General features: G+C 40.3%; 2 protein-coding genes across 10 annotated transcripts in view; one reads left to right on the top strand and one right to left on the bottom strand.

Moving 5' to 3' along the window:
- Frmd5 (FERM domain containing) overlaps window positions 1-15,588 on the bottom strand; it is a 37,727-nt gene that overhangs the window by 19,866 nt on the left and 2,273 nt on the right. For 3 of the 8 annotated variants that reach the window (XM_022074975.2, XM_022074976.2, XM_022074977.2), the window contains exon 1: window positions 206-482. The exons of 1 other annotated variant lie outside the window; for it this stretch is intronic. In XM_022074975.2, coding sequence (XP_021930667.1) covers window positions 206-301 — 96 coding nt within the window. In that variant the 5' untranslated portion in view covers window positions 302-482. Of the gene's footprint in view, window positions 1-13; window positions 146-205; window positions 484-8,061; window positions 8,137-15,588 lie in introns of those variants that run through there. 4 more of the 8 variants (XM_087342753.1, XM_022074982.2, XM_022074978.2 and 1 more) reach the window with 4 other exon arrangements.
- Window positions 966-15,330, top strand: LOC110835102 (uncharacterized). Of its 2 annotated transcripts, XR_015533625.1 has the most exons (9): window positions 966-1,079; window positions 1,330-1,381; window positions 5,459-5,517; window positions 5,806-5,962; window positions 6,360-6,540; window positions 6,910-7,066; window positions 7,854-8,005; window positions 9,163-11,579; window positions 11,739-15,330. XR_015533625.1 is itself a non-coding variant. In XM_022074999.2 (8 exons), the coding sequence occupies exons 1-8, from the start codon at window positions 1,010-1,012 to the stop codon at window positions 9,169-9,171; spliced, it is 837 nt and encodes a 278-aa protein (XP_021930691.1). In that variant the 5' UTR covers window positions 966-1,009; the 3' UTR covers window positions 9,172-15,330. The 2 variants fall into 2 exon arrangements, 1 of the variants encoding a protein (XP_021930691.1); XM_022074999.2 differs by having other exon boundaries at window positions 9,163-15,330.

Genomic DNA, 15,588 nt, shown 5'->3' with positions numbered 1-15,588 from the left:
TTAAACTACGCACCCTTAATACATAAGATCACATCTTCAGCATTTTTCTGGCCCACAAGGCACGCATTATACAATGCATTACAATGTAGCAACCACCAACTGTCACTCGAAACACGAATCATAAGAACGAAAGCTACGACGCACTGTAAACCAATTAGCATACCCACACATTCCTATTTTAAACTAGTGATTAAGTACTACATACCTCAAAGTCACACTGTATAACTTCCGTGTCTTCCAATAATCTCACAGTACATTTGTAACTAACATTAATGTCACTTTTGCTCCCAAACTTTAACATCGTTGTGTTTATGGAACATTAGATTTGAGCACTTTTCTGCAGTCTTTCACAGTTCAACAATTTCTCTCGACCGTCAACATGAAAACCGTAAAACACAAACGTAGCTGAACACCTGAAACATGACGGAAAAGCACGACTAATCGGCCTCCTCGTTACTTAACGGACATGAACAAGGAACAAAACATTTGTGTTGGGAATATAGGAAACGGACTGCGCACCAGTCCAAAAAATAAGCTCATTCTACGATATTCTGTAATGACATCCTACAATGAGCATATGAGGCATAAATTTGGATTTAATCAAGTACATAATTCAAGTTATTGATACGATATATTTCTTCAAAGTTAATGATAATACGTCATTATACTGATCCAAGTAGAACTTTGTTCGTAGCACCTCAGAATAAAATGGCTTCAGAAGGAACAGGAATTTCAAGAAAAATTTACGTTCGCAACCAACAGACTAACCCTTGCCAGCTTTAGCGACTATTCTAACTGATGGTGTGTACTGAAAACGTTTAAGTTCTAAAGTTATTAAGCTATTACCTTTATTAAATTTTCAAACGATACATCTTTATAATATTGTAATATTAGAAAGCGGAGTGGTTAGCAGACAATAGCTGCCTGCGCTTGTTGTATGCTATATTTCTCATAGCAACTCGGCCACCAGCTAGAAAAGGGAACCGAACAGGCGGTTTGAGATTCAAACATGGCAGCGGCTACGAGTGTTGTTGTGCTAGACAGAGGGAACAACACGACATGCACCATCAACTTGCACGGTAAGGCTTACGTTTCTCAACTCTGTTGCCACAGGAAAACCAACAAAATCATTCTCCATTAACACATACATATAAAATAGTAATTCTAATTTATTATGGAAGCAAACAAATGTGTCTGGAGACATAGTCATGCCCATCACATGAGGCTCCATACTGTTACTTTGGTTGGACCGATGCTCTGATTTTTTTATGTTTTGACAATCCTTGGCGAATGATTTGAGTGTAAAAAACATCCCGTCCTTCGTTGCAGGTGCAACGGTCGTTTCTTGGCGAGTGAATAATCAAGAGCAGTTATTTGTAAGGTAAATATGAAGCATTCTGCACAAATTAAAATAATACAGTCCGTAGCAGTGGGTGCATCCAGCCTAGTTTTTTATGCGTCTGGTCCTATGACATGCCTGGGCTCCGGAGGCTGTATGGTAGCTGAGTTTGTGTGAATTGCTCACTTCCATTTACACGAGTTTTACGCATGATACTGTGTACTGCATGTATAGTCGTAAAAAATTACACCGGACGTTCATAATACTTGCCGACTGGAGAGCTATCATTACGTGGTGTATGTGTATGAGTGGAAATTGTGCTCAGAGTATACAAATGTACTAGAGCAGGGTGACCATACTTTAAAAACTTAAAAACGGGACAGCTAACAATACGTTCTTGTTCTTACATACCACAACCGAACCACTCAGTAGCACATCACATACTAAAATAAAAATATTATTTCAGCTACAAGTGCAGCTTTACTATCCAACAATGAAAGATGTCAGTAATCTGATTAGCGAGTAGCGTTGCCAATAATACCCTAAATATGGAATTGAAATCATAATTTGAACAAAGATACCATGTACCATAATAATATCATACGGTGTTCAACACAAGTTTACATTTTATTTATTTTATTTTTTTGTAGTTTTTGTGTTGACATTCTAATTTTAATCCTGCTGAGATTATCTCTTTGTTTACATTATTTGTTACGTAACTCCGATGCATTTAAATTCCTTCTAGTTTTAGGCGTTCTGTCACAGCTGAGATTTAATTTCGCAAATCACAGTAAAGCCAACAACAATACATGCAATGGTTTATTAAAGCAGGAAGGTGATTTTCAATCCAAGTATCTGAGCTCCAACTCCTGCTTTTATGCCATAATGAAAAATCTGTATCGGTTATAAACAAAACAGCCCTGTTGAAGAACGGGACTATTTAGCGTCCCGTTTTATCCTTGTCGGGACAACGGGACACCTCAAAAACGAGACGTCTCTACTAGAGTGATTCACGCATTAAATTAATGGTGTGATAATTATCGGCGTTTTAAGGAAAGGGGATATCTTGAAGGCAAAGGAACAAAAATGTCTGAATTCTGTAGCATCAAAGTTTTAATTTGAGAAAGGTTACCAACCTAAAAATAAGAGAATGGTGATTATTTGCAGTCCCACAATATTTTGAGTAGGTGGAAGAATTAATTACTTGTGTCAGCTGTTGAATGTGTATGGGGTTCACAATGTTAGACAGACTGAGGCATTAGTACTTAGGCACAGCTGTTTCGAAGCTGAAATTACTATTAAAAAGCATAAATTGCCAGATACTGATCCAAGGGGGGGAGGGGGGTAATATGACTCATTCCGATTAATTATATTTAGAATTAAGAAGAATTGCTGGACCAAAGCAGTAGTTTTTGAGGGATATCATTGTTATCAGCTTCTGGTTTACGACAATGCATTGGATAAAAGCAAAGATATCACAAAGAACAATGCTGTAGATGCACTGCCTCGTCCTGGACTGTCGTGTCTGTGTTTCGAAGTCGCGTCGCTTTCTCCGAAATGCGTGTAAGCGCCCAGGTTTGTCCAGCGGCTGTTAACACCTGGTCTTCGGTCGACGAGGGGGGGCGGTTACACATTCAGGGCCTTATTTTCGAACGGCGTACGCGGGCTACGAAGCTCATAGTTACTCAGCTGGTCAAGAAAGTTCCAGCTTCATACAGCCCGAAGGTTCATCACCGTCTACACAAAATCCTACCATTGAGATGCGTCCTGTTTGTTATCGATTTCAGCACTTTCCTCTCATTCACGCCTCGGTCTCCCCCGCGTTGAAAGGTTATGAGGGAAGTGGTCGTGGCCTGCTTTAAGTAGACCCTACTGTCTCAGAGAGGTAAAAAGGTCACTGCTACCCAGAATCGAACCCGGAACGTCCAGTGCACGGGCCACAGCAATATCGAGCAGGTCCTTTGGCATTTCGTCCTTTTAAGTAATCAGTGCAGCGACATTAAAATAAGCCACGACTGCCAAATCCCTTGCATTCGACATTCTAACCTCTTACGTTTGTAACTAACTCCATGGGAGAGCTGACAGTCGCTCAGCAGGTAAAAAATTCCCTGCTTTCTCTGGAAGGCGAAGAGGTTTACTTCCGTCAAGATTACCCTGCCGATTGGGGCAGTGTGCTCCTCTGAAACATTCCAGAAAACAGCCATTTTCATACGCGTCTCCGTGAGAACCTGAGGTATGAACGTTCATTACCGCGTTCGCAAAATCTCGCGACTGTATCCCGCCTTGACCAGATGAAAGAGTTCACAGTCCGTGTTCCTTATCTCTAACATGCTTTCTACATGCCCGCCCATCTCATTCTCCTTCGACCGAACATCGCTGTCGAGTGGTTAGTACTCCTTCCTATTCGGGCGGCCCTCCGAGACCGGCTTCTCGTGGTTTTCCTTTGTCCCTCCAGGCAAATGCTGCGATATCTGGTATCAGGCCACGACCACTTCCTGCCACGCCCTTTACCATTCTTCAATAGTCTATCATTCGACGCTGCTCTGAGCTACTGAAAGCGTCGTTAAACAATCCACATCCTTGATCTGATCGTCACGAAGCGCCTCCTCTCAGGGCCAGACAGTCTCGCTGTTCTCGCCGGGCTCTGCAGCTTTGGGTGAGGGGGGGAGGGCTGTGCCTTGCAGCGCCGAGCCCAGCTGCGGGCAAAAAGTGGCCTTCGCTCTGCAGCACTCGCTTGTTTTTGTGAGCGCGACTAATGACCCACAGCGCACCCTTCCCGCTAGCTCTCTCTCTTTCCTCCGTGTGTTTCTTCAGGTACTACTGGTTTCTATATCAGTCCTAGTCAAAAGACGTCACGCGATTTTGTGAACAATTTCAATTCAGTCCGGTGTCAGCTTAAAGATGATTTTCGCATGATTTCGACACTGCGTAAAGCGACTTAGAGTAACGTGGGGTCTGTTATCAGCGACCGCCTTGGAAGAACTCTCTCATTAACCCTCCGAAAGACGAATTGCATCGAAATAAGGACTGGAAAGGTGTAATCCAGTTTTGAATACAGTTTCCCTGGGAAGATAAGCGTATTTTTTCAACATTGGATCAATTCATTCATTCATTCATTCATTCATTAACGCTCAACAAATTATCTTCATATTCACAACGGAAATGAGGAAATTGCTGTTTAATATACATACTTTCCAGCATTATCAATAAAATATGCGTCTACCGGACTACATGGCGCAAGAAGAACCACGGCAATCTTCAGATTCGCCGCCGTGAAAACGTCAAATCCTACCAAAAGACACAATTCACTTGTGACTGTTTGTGGGGCTCTGAAATGTCACCAGATGAAATTCAAAATCTGTTTCTCGTAACTCGGCATCACACGCTGTGCAACTTAACAGCAGATTTTTGGCCATGATGTCTCTGAATCTTTCACAACCATTTTTCATGTCATTAAATAAACCGCAGTTCAGATCTCAGTCAGAGCCAGGAGTCTGGGACCGTTCTCACTTCTGCAAGACACAAATTGGGCGATACATAAGATTATCAGTTATCGCTGGTTTTCTCACCCAAACAACCTTGCGCTCTGTGGGTTAATTTGGTTCTGGCGACTCATTTAATTCCACTGTAACAGTTCACTAACTGCGTAAATCCCTTGTATCCTCTCTGTGCCACTGTTTAGCTTTGCTCGTCACTCTGGTCTGGTGCACAGTAAGCCTTCGCCTTTTCTTCTTGGTGTGTATTTTATTATTGGTTTCATCTTTGACCCAGCAGTTGGCAGTAGCGTCCTTCAGTTTTAGTTTTATTCACTCATGTATGTACATCCTGCTAATTCCTGGTTCATGGCTGACCAATGCAGCTAAGAACGTTAACTTAGCTACTAAGATCACGAAGGTACGAACACGTTTCGCATTAAAATATTTCTGTACACTGATCATTTAGATTTTAATGACAAAGTGTAAGTTTAAGTTGTGTTCAGTGATGTTCATGTGGGAACATCAGGCACAGGAAGATATTCTTGTGTGTGTGTGAATGAGCTAGAGGCACGTTGTATCTCTGCTTTGCTACGAAGCTGCAGAGGGGAGCAGTTATTACGTCTTTATTTCTTTCTTGTTGCAGCAAGCAAGCAATATTTGATGGAAAGAAGGCAATTCGTGGTGGGATTCCCTTTGTCTTCCGTAAGTATGTTTAGGATAATCTACTTTAGGTTGCAAAAGTTTATCAGTACATTTTGCCATAACATAGTAACATGAACTGTGTATTGAAAATGGCTGTCTTATGGGTTGTAGTGGCACGTAGTTTTGTCAGTTTGCCAATGTTTCAGAGGTATTTGCTGTCTCAGTCAGCGGGGCCTCATCACCCTGATGATGGAATTAGCAAGTGCGTCTGAAACGTCAGAAGACAGCCATCGTCATATTCACTTCCATGAGAACCTCAAATCCTGTTCACATGTATTTGTGTTACAGCCCAGTTTGGGCAGTGGAGCTTTGGACCACAGCATGGTTTTGCCCGCATCATACGATGGAACTTGGAAAAGGCCCCTGAGCGCCTGCCTAGTGGCGATGTGGAAGCCATCTTCTCCATCATGGACAGTGAGTTCACACGCTCCATGTGGAACTATCCGTAAGTATAATATGCATGTCTTTTATCCTTAATCCTTTGAAGCTGAATATCATCTTAATAGTATTTAAACATTCAGTCCATACCTCAAAGAAAACACAGCCCATATGCATGACAATGATCCATTGGTATACTCTGAGAGTCGCAAAGTTCCCAAAGGGCTTTAAAGGATTAGTCACGTATCATTCTTGATTCTGTCTATTCCTGTTTCAGACATTCACGCAAATTGGTAGATGTACTGCAGTTGTTAATGCAAATCTTTACAAGTGTAGCGTACGCTCTCGCAGATTCACGCATGCAGCAGAAGCTGCAGATTCTGTCCTGTATCGGACGTTAATTGCGGATTGACGTGTGAGAATACTTCTGCCAGTAACGTGACTTATTCCAGCTGTTGTTGCAGGTTCCGCCTCACGTACAGGCTGATCTTGAGAGAGAAGGAGTTGCACTTCAACATAGGGGTGTACAACCCTAGTAAGGAGCTTACATTCAGCTTCAACTTGTTGTTACACACATACTTCAAGGTGCCTGATGTGCGGCGTTGCCAGATCACCGGCCTGCACGGCTGCACATTCATCGATAAGGTGACATACACAACGCCGCACAGTAGTGCTTAGCAAATTCTGTGATAGTAACTTAAAGTAGGCATTTTCACATCACTACCAATTTATAATTCACTATTTTTCTCCCATTTATCTGTACATAAACTCAGTAGTTGAATCACTGTTATATCATGAAGCAAACAGACATAAGATTATTTGTAAGTTATTTAATGACATTGCATTTCCCCGCTGAAGTTATTTAGCATCAACAGAATTAGAAAATGATTATGTGGAAATATCTTACAAGGATGCCTATTTCAGTGTACCGCATAATTTATGTTGAGTGCCTGAGGAAAACCAAGATCATTAAGAATAAGTGTTAATGTATTATTAATAATGTGTATGTCACAGTCAAGAGAGGGTGCAATTTTCCAAGAGGGTCGCGATGTGGTGACCATCTCTGAGTGGACTGATCGCATTTATCAGAACACTCCCCAAGAGCACATCATCACGAATGTTGTGTCAGGCCGGAAGATGAGGATACAGAAGTATAACTTCCCAGACACAGGTCAGTATTAGTGAACCAGCGCACTTGCATTTGAGAAGCACTGATGATGATGATGATGATGCTTACTCAGAGTGTCATTTAAAAAACAAACATTAAAAAGAGTCACGCGTTTTTTAAGTTTTGGAGGATTAAATGTTCTGTTTTAATTCTACTCGTAAAGGTGAAGGGTTATGTGTCCATGTAAATATGGACAGCATGAAAGTAGAGGTATATTCATTTGAAGCCTCAGTATTAGATCTAACCAAGTTTTACACTCTGATTGTGTTACCCCTGTGGAATGAGCCTCTAGTACTCACTGGAAAGGAGGCTGATTGATCCCCAGAGTTTATCTGGATGAAGAGAAAAGTCTGTCACACCTGAATCAACTAGACTCTAGCCAGCCACTACATCAGATAAAGCAACAGAAGTGAAGCTAGTTGATTATTCTGTCAGTCCATGCATGTCGATGTTGGTCTTCTGGGCAGAAACCCTACGTGGACTTGTAGGTAGAGACCAGTGTTCCTGCAACATCTTCTCAGGCGAACAGCTGTCAGTTCACAGCAACTGACACAACCCATCATCTGAGAAGATTTTGTCACCACAAAAGCTTCAAGTTACATATTCCTCTTAAGTGCTGGTATCTACATACAAGTCCACGTAGCCTTATTACCCAGAAAATCAAACATTGACATCTTCACTGCCAACTGAAGAACATCATGCACATGTACAGGTTATCATTGTATTGCGCTGTTTGTGGTGATGGATCACGGCGCTTAATAAGCTTTCAGTAACACGCGTCTCTTTCCAGTTGTATGGAACCCGTGGGTGGAGAAAGCAAAGGAGATTTCAGACTTCGGTGATGACGAGTTTCCCAACATGGTCTGTGTGGAGTCAGGCCATGTGTCTAGCCCCGTTATCTTGCTGCCAGGAACAGCGTTCGAAGCCAGCCAGATACTGCAGGTTAGCCAACATACAGTACAGCTGTTTTGCATGGGTACCATTGCCACGTGACTCACCAATGAAGCTTATTATCCTGGAGGACCAGCAGTGCGTAACTAATGCCCCAATCCTTCCCTCAAGACGTGCCTCACCTGTGAAGTATTTACCATTCATGAAACATCGGCAGAGAAAATAGGAAAGGACTGATCAAAACATGGAACCAACATCTTTACAGCAGATAATATTCCTCCATGACATCTCACTGGCTAGGTTCTGAGTCAAAACAGTAGCCAGTACCTGTTCTCCCACATTACTCTTTAGACTGACCGACGACAATTAAGTTGATGATGGCAACTACGCTATAAACTAAAGCGGTGGATACAGCCAGACAAGCCACGCAGCTCAAGTCTTTATGGAATATTAAAATAACATGTTTACTAAAGGCAGTAATGCCTAATGTAACATTTCTAAATATAAATTCCATGAAGAACAGACTAAACGATGGATAAAAATCTTGACAATGAATAATTTTAAGTGTTAACTACCATCATCACAACCCTTTAGAATTAAATTAAACAAAACCTGATCTATAAGTTGCTACAAATAGAACTAAACACACACCCACATAGTTCTTACATTTCATTTCACACGCTTGTATCGCCCTATTTGCTATTCAAAACAACAAGGATCAGGACACACGTACTAATTACTAATTTTGACATTTATTTTATATGGCTGTGAAAAGTGGTATCTTACATTTAGGGAAGAATTAAAATTACAAGTGTTCGAAAACAAAAATTAAGTAAGGAATTTAAAAAATTACACTGGAAAGAACTCTGACTTATACAGGTGAGGATAGTGAAATCTAGGAGACTACAGTGGGCTGGAAATGAAAGTCTGAAGAGGAGACAAGAAATACATTCAACATATTGGTGCAGAAGATGGAGGTAGGAGGATAACATTAAGAAGAATCGCAGAGAAATATGTTGTGAAGATCTGAGGTGAATGGAACTCGCTCAGGATTGTGTCCAGTGGCAGCTCTGGTATTAGCAGTGTTAAACATTTCAATTCTGTCATTAGTTATAATATTTTCAGACATGTTAATGAGCTATCACTGTGTTGACAAGCTACACATTCTACAGAGAATGGCGTTGACATCTTTGCCTGGCGTGTTGCAGGTGATGTGAGTGGAGGGCGGGGCTGCAGGGGGCCCAGGGGGGCGGAGAGGGGCTGCTGGCCGCTTGTCACAGCTCCAGCAACAACAACAACCACCACCACCACCACAGTCACAGCAGGTGGTGAACCCCTCTCCTTCCACCTCATCTGCAGGGGGGGACAACCTGCTGGCGTCTCCCTCCCCTGTGTGGCCCCCCGCCCCGTGGCTCGCTCTGAACAACGTGTATGTGGGCGAGATGCTGCACCATCGCCTCCTGCTGGAGCAGCGCAGCAAGGGAGCAGGTCAGCAGCCGCCCGAACAACACCATCACCCGCACCAGTGTGCCCCTCAGACCTCCTGCAGCATCTGCTCCCTCAACCTGTAGTGCACGGGAGAAACCCGGGTTGTACGGACACAGAACTGAAATTTGGTTTTGTTCTTCCCCACAAAATTTGTTTCCAAAATTTATTTTCTTATTTATTTTTATTTATAGTTTGCATGATGACGTCCACTCCTGATGGCGTTGGTGGCATGGCGAGTGTCCGTACAACCTCGTGCCACAGTGACTCGGACAGTGATACAGACTCTGGAGCTTACAATTTGGTGCTGGTGTCAATGAGGAATTCTTAAAGAGTTAACAGCCTGCACATTACAATTTGTAAAAAGGTTCATCTGCAGTTTGAGGTGAGACAGGTTCCACATGACAGAGAATCGACACATATTCGACTCACAGTTTCTCACTTCCTGTTTCATAAGCAGGTTTCTAGTATCAACAGTGTTTCCAACTGTTGCACCCTGAAATACAGTTCTTGAAACATAGAGGAAATCTACGTTCATATTGTAGATGACAGACAAGGCACACAATGTGCAATATTTTGCACATCACTTAGAGCGTTTCCCATGGTGAGTGGTGTTCAGATCCAAAAACCAGTTTCACTCAGCAACTGCAAATGACGTCAATGACATTCGGACGCTTCTTTCATAGTGTGCTCTGTGTAGTATTTTGCTTCCCTGTGCAGATAGATTGGTGTTGGGAGAGCCTTTGGTTCAGATATATCTAAGAGTTATAAAAACTCCTGTGATGGACTGCAGTATCAGACACACTGTGTACAGTCTCGCCACTCAGCACACACTCACATGTGCTCATCTTGGCTATGTATGCCTTGAATCCAAAGGACTGAATTTTCCAGTTGAGTAATGCAATGCAAGTCTTTTGTTGCTGTGACTGAAGGATAAGAAATGAGCCTTGGTTGTTGTTTTTTTGTATGCATTTTTCTAAAGATTGCCCACACAATTAAAGCATAGGGGAAAATTCAGAAACAAGTGAAAATGTCTTGCAGTGACATGAATCCATTTGGATTATTCTTGCTGATCCTCTTGATAAAAAAAGATCAGTCTATATAGATGCATTTTGTAATGGGAAAGGTTAAATATGTTGCCTGCATTGCAGGAGTACGGTCTGTTATGGGCATTGTGGTACTCCTGTCTCACAGCACTGTGTTATCAGGGTTGTGTCACTGTCCATCATGTTGGCTCTCCTGTCTTACTCTGATTTTCTGATAGTAATAAATAGTTTATAGTTATAATAATAATAATAATGATATTAATAAATATTGATGATATAGAATTTTTCTATTAAAGTACAGATTAGCTAGGAGTTGATGTGTGTGCCTCCAGAACATTGTAGTATTATTACCACAATGCAAGTTGATACTAGTGCTGCAACATCATTCCATTCCCGAGTACAACTTTTATGGAAAAACGACTGGAGCGGGTTACGATCTTGGTCATAGTTTAAACACAACTCACCAAATTTGGTCAGGAATATATTTTTTGTTTACATTATCTCAGACATTAGGGTTTCAGGGAAGTTTGATCCTGTAAACCTCCTCCCACAATGTGTCCAGGGCTGTAGCATGACTGTCACATCACATACCCGTAAGATTGTGCATCATTACACCTCGATGATGCTCCTAGAAAATCGGTGCCGTCTACTTTCTGCCCTACTTTCAAGTGATAACTGTATGTGGTCTTTAAAACAATTTGCTTAAATCACCAACAGTCCACGCAGTGTTGTATTTTTCTGCTAGTAGCCAGCTTGCATTGTTGGCAGCTGTCCTTTCTCCCCATAGTTCATTTGTTCTGGCACTGCCTTACATATGTATACGAACATGATACACTTGCCTGCCCTGGGAAGATATCGTAACATCGCAATGTTACTTCTTCAGTTTTCGAACACTGCAGTAAATGTATGTTGTAACACAGAAAGTTTTGCTTCATGGCACACAGCTGTTTCTTCTTGTTTATGTTTCACAATGTTGACTATCAATTTCTATTGAACCCTTTATAGTCGAGAAGCGCGCAGTAGTTCCCATTTTGTTTTCCACAAATTTTATCCTTATCAGGTATGTCCCATACTGTTGACATTTCTGTCCTTTCGTGACAGGCAACACAAATAGTTAACGTAAGATTTTCCCACTATGTTTTTTGTGGGAAGAATATTATGGTCACCCAAAACATAATCCTGCGCAATGTTCAGAATTTATTTTTTTGTACAGCCATGTTACTTTTCCCTTCATGATGGATTTCTGATACCAGGAGACAGTCAACCATTACAAACATCAGCTTCTCCCACTTGCTTCTTCTGAAATCTTCATCCAGAGACAAATTTTGCTTCTGTTCCTAGTACTGGAGCTACTTGAAAGTTAACAGTTTGTAGTTTCACAGCTGTCAAACATTTGCACTGACTGAACATCCATTACAGATATATCAGAAGCGAACAAAACGTAAATTTTTAAGCCCTTTCTCTTATGAATGTAAATATTAATGAAGTGCTGTATAAATAATATCTGAATGTAACCACAAACCAAATTTTTTTCATGTGCCATGCTTTGTGTGTATGAGTTTCACAACATAATGTGAGCTCCAGAGCTATTCTGGACAGAGATGAAAAACAAGCCAGACATGTCTAGCATTTGATTGTTAGATTATTAAACAATGCTGTATTAACTATAGGTGTGTATAACATCAAATGAAACATAAGCATGAACAAAAATGGTGACATCTAGATGCAGGTGTCTATTAAAAGGTACTATCGCAGCATTCCCTAACAAATACAATGAAAATGACATAAAATACTCACTACTAGTGTTCAGAAATGTTCTTCTGTTATATGTTTGATGGCAATAAACTTTATTCCTTCTTATATTTTTATAAGTTTTTTGAAATGCTAAGGAGAAAGCTTGTAATGGCCACAAGAAAATGATGAGCACTTCCAGAATGGGCCAATAGAATTTCAACTGATAATACTGCAAAATCCATTCAGACAGTGAAGTTTCTTACTGTGAGTATAACAGCACAGTTTAATGCAGTACTCAGTGTTTCACTTTTGCTACCAGGCTTGTGGACAAGGTGCTGACACTGAAGTCTGCCACTTCATACTTTCAGCCTGTCATCTCATCATTAAATAAAATCATTATCTCGGTGGAACATCAGGTGTTTATTTGGTTATTTTATGACACTGTGTCAACTGTGAAAATCATGTAACATAAAATGAGATGTAGTAAGATTACTGCGAACAATAAACTGGGAAATATGTATAGGGAGGAGGCAGTTGTGGCCTGTTATAACCCTTTCCATGCTATATTTTACTTATAGAAACCGTCCATTAATATCTTTCCATAGTACTATATAATTTCTATCATTGAAAAGCCACAAATAGCTTTAAATGTTGATGAATGAGACAAACTTCTTTCACTGATCTCCACAAAACATTAAGTCAAGACCAGACGGGCCAGCACTTCTAAGTGAGACAGCTTATGCATTGCATGGAAAGGGTTAAGTTACCAACAGGTTGAAGGAAACTTCAGTTAGGTTAGCTGGTCCTCAGGCCGGACTGGAACCAGCTTGATTACTGTGGATCATCCTGGGAGTGCTCTCGTAAGATCAGTGAAGCACAAAAGACTATTTGGCTTGGTATTAGAACTATGCATTTTTCCCTGGCAGGCAACCTTAATCAAGAATGTTTTCTGTGTTGTTGGTAACACTGTATGTACATTTGTGTTTGCACTAAGTATGCAACCTGTCATGTAATTTATTTGAACTCCATGTTGTATCATGTTATCTTGTTACAAAGGCAAACTGCCACCCCACCCCCCCATTACACTGCTCGGTGTAATTATGAGCATCTTTGGGAATTGTGTGAATACCACAAGTTTCTGGAAATGAGGACGTTTGTTTGTGTATATTGCCAAGCCTGTATTTCAGTAGCAAATTATGTTTCACGTGGTTTGTTTTCTGTCCTGGCAACACTAGCCATGTGCTCTCCACTCACCCAAAAATCACGCTGTTGTGAATGCAACTGCTTCTGCTCACACCTCTAAAAATTTCTGTGCCATTCTGCTGTCAGGGAGTTCCTCAAACATGTGTATTTCGCAACATTTTTCACCAAAGGTATTTCCAAACAAATCCTAAGATTGTATAATGCTCAGACCATTAAAAAAATTTCTTTATATATACATATAATCTTTAATTTTAACAAAAAATATATTTTACTCTATTGGGTCACTGTTACTAACAACAATTATGTCCGTAACCTTTAGATTATTGTAATATTATAACAAATTCTTAAGTAAATTTCTCAAGATATCAGAGTTCCACAAAGTGGTTATCAAGTTTTCATGAAATGAATTTATTTTAGAATCCTGTAATCTGACAAATAACCAACCTTTCAATTCAGGCAGTATTCACAAAACCCTCCCTTTGTCTTTTAAAAACTTATACTAGATAAAAATCCCATCTAGAATTCATAATAAATGGATTCCACCATTAAGACCTGTAACAGAAACAACTCCCACTCATTTGTTGTCCATGGTCTCACTAAAATCAGATCAATCCCAGCTGACCACGAATATAACAAGCACTTATATCTTTACTGTATGGGAATAGGTTAGGTTTGAATTCCTGTACTATGGGTCTACAAGTAGAACTTTAACTCCAATGTGAATGTTTAAGGAGCTCACTAATAATCAAGGCATCCAAGATCAACAGATTGGACCACTCATCCCACAATAAAATGCATGAATGAGAACCATATTCAAAACAATGAAATGTTTTCATGAAACTTCATACAGTGCACTTTTGTATGTAACATATTTTTATGTGGCAGACATCACCTGGGAAAATATTTTATTGTAGGAATGTCTTACATTATTCAGTAATACTCATATAAAAGTCTTTGCTCAGATTTGTTGAAAAATTAATTGGCATTATATGGAGGTCAGTTTCATGATCAGCATGATTAGCACTTGGCAGCAACGAAAAAAATCCCTCCCCGTTGAACATGGAACCAAACATACAGCAAAAGCAAACTTTTCCATTTACATGGATTTTTTCAAATATTTTAATAAATACCCTCTGCTATATGTTTTATAAATTAGAAAAGTTTTAAATTTAAGAACAGTTACATTAAAAATTTTGATACCATAATCCATCGTTAGTCTGAACACAATTATTTCATTTTATAAGCACTTCATAGAACATCTTTAAGAAAATAAGAAGGAATCATCTGAAGTGAGATTTGTCAGACTGACAGCAGGTTACATCAATGTGAACTACAAAATAAATTACAAAGCAATGTCAGAATTACATATATCGGTAACAAACTTTATAGTTTCGCCGGAAAATGCGTTCTTGTGGGACCCCGACAGAATTATAAAACTTCAACTGAAACGGAGATGGAAAGATTCTGTTCTGTAACCGAGCATACAGTCTTACTACTGGGACAGTGAAACAAACCACTATGATAACCCATTGCTACTGTCTGCAGGTATTGCAAGTCACAGTCCTCACTGAAGCTGTTCCACTAACTTGACTTAGATCTGAACACGTTGATCTGTGGGCATGTGGCAACAAGAGCCTAACTCATGTGAACGCTTACTAACGCATTTATTTCAATTTCAAAATTTATAAATACTGATATTAAATGTGGAAGTAGTTGACTATAATAAGAGTAAGATCTGTGATTGATCATGTCTGTGTATGTATGGCTGTAGATATAGTGATGGCTTACGCTACCATGTTATTACGTAGTTTTATTGAGTCTTCCAGCCAATGTGTTTGTATCACAGAATGTTGCATGCAGGAGACCACTGTACAAGGGAAAGGTGCAATAAAAGTCTTTGTATTGGGACATTTTCTTACTACTTCATCCATATATTTTCCTGAGGATTTTCTCAAACATTAACCCAGAATTTTTTAGCAAATGGGAAAACCACAAAAATCCTGTCAGGGCTGAGACTTGGCCCCTGAATATGAAAAAACAGTGTTGGCCACTCAATTCAAATCTAAAGATATGCATGGAGCTGTACCTCCAGTCCTCCACATATGGTGTGGTGCATAGTTAAGAGTCAGGGACAAACTTACAGTTATTTCTTGATGTGCTAAATCT

Source organism: Zootermopsis nevadensis, unplaced genomic scaffold, assembly GCF_977971745.1.
Source record: "Zootermopsis nevadensis isolate Lab colony 2312 unplaced genomic scaffold, Znev_1.0 Znev_ptg000004l, whole genome shotgun sequence".
NCBI lineage: Eukaryota > Metazoa > Arthropoda > Insecta > Blattodea > Termopsidae > Zootermopsis > Zootermopsis nevadensis.
The sequence above is the reverse complement of the archived record's forward strand: the minus strand, read 5'-3'. Positions and strand labels throughout refer to the sequence as shown.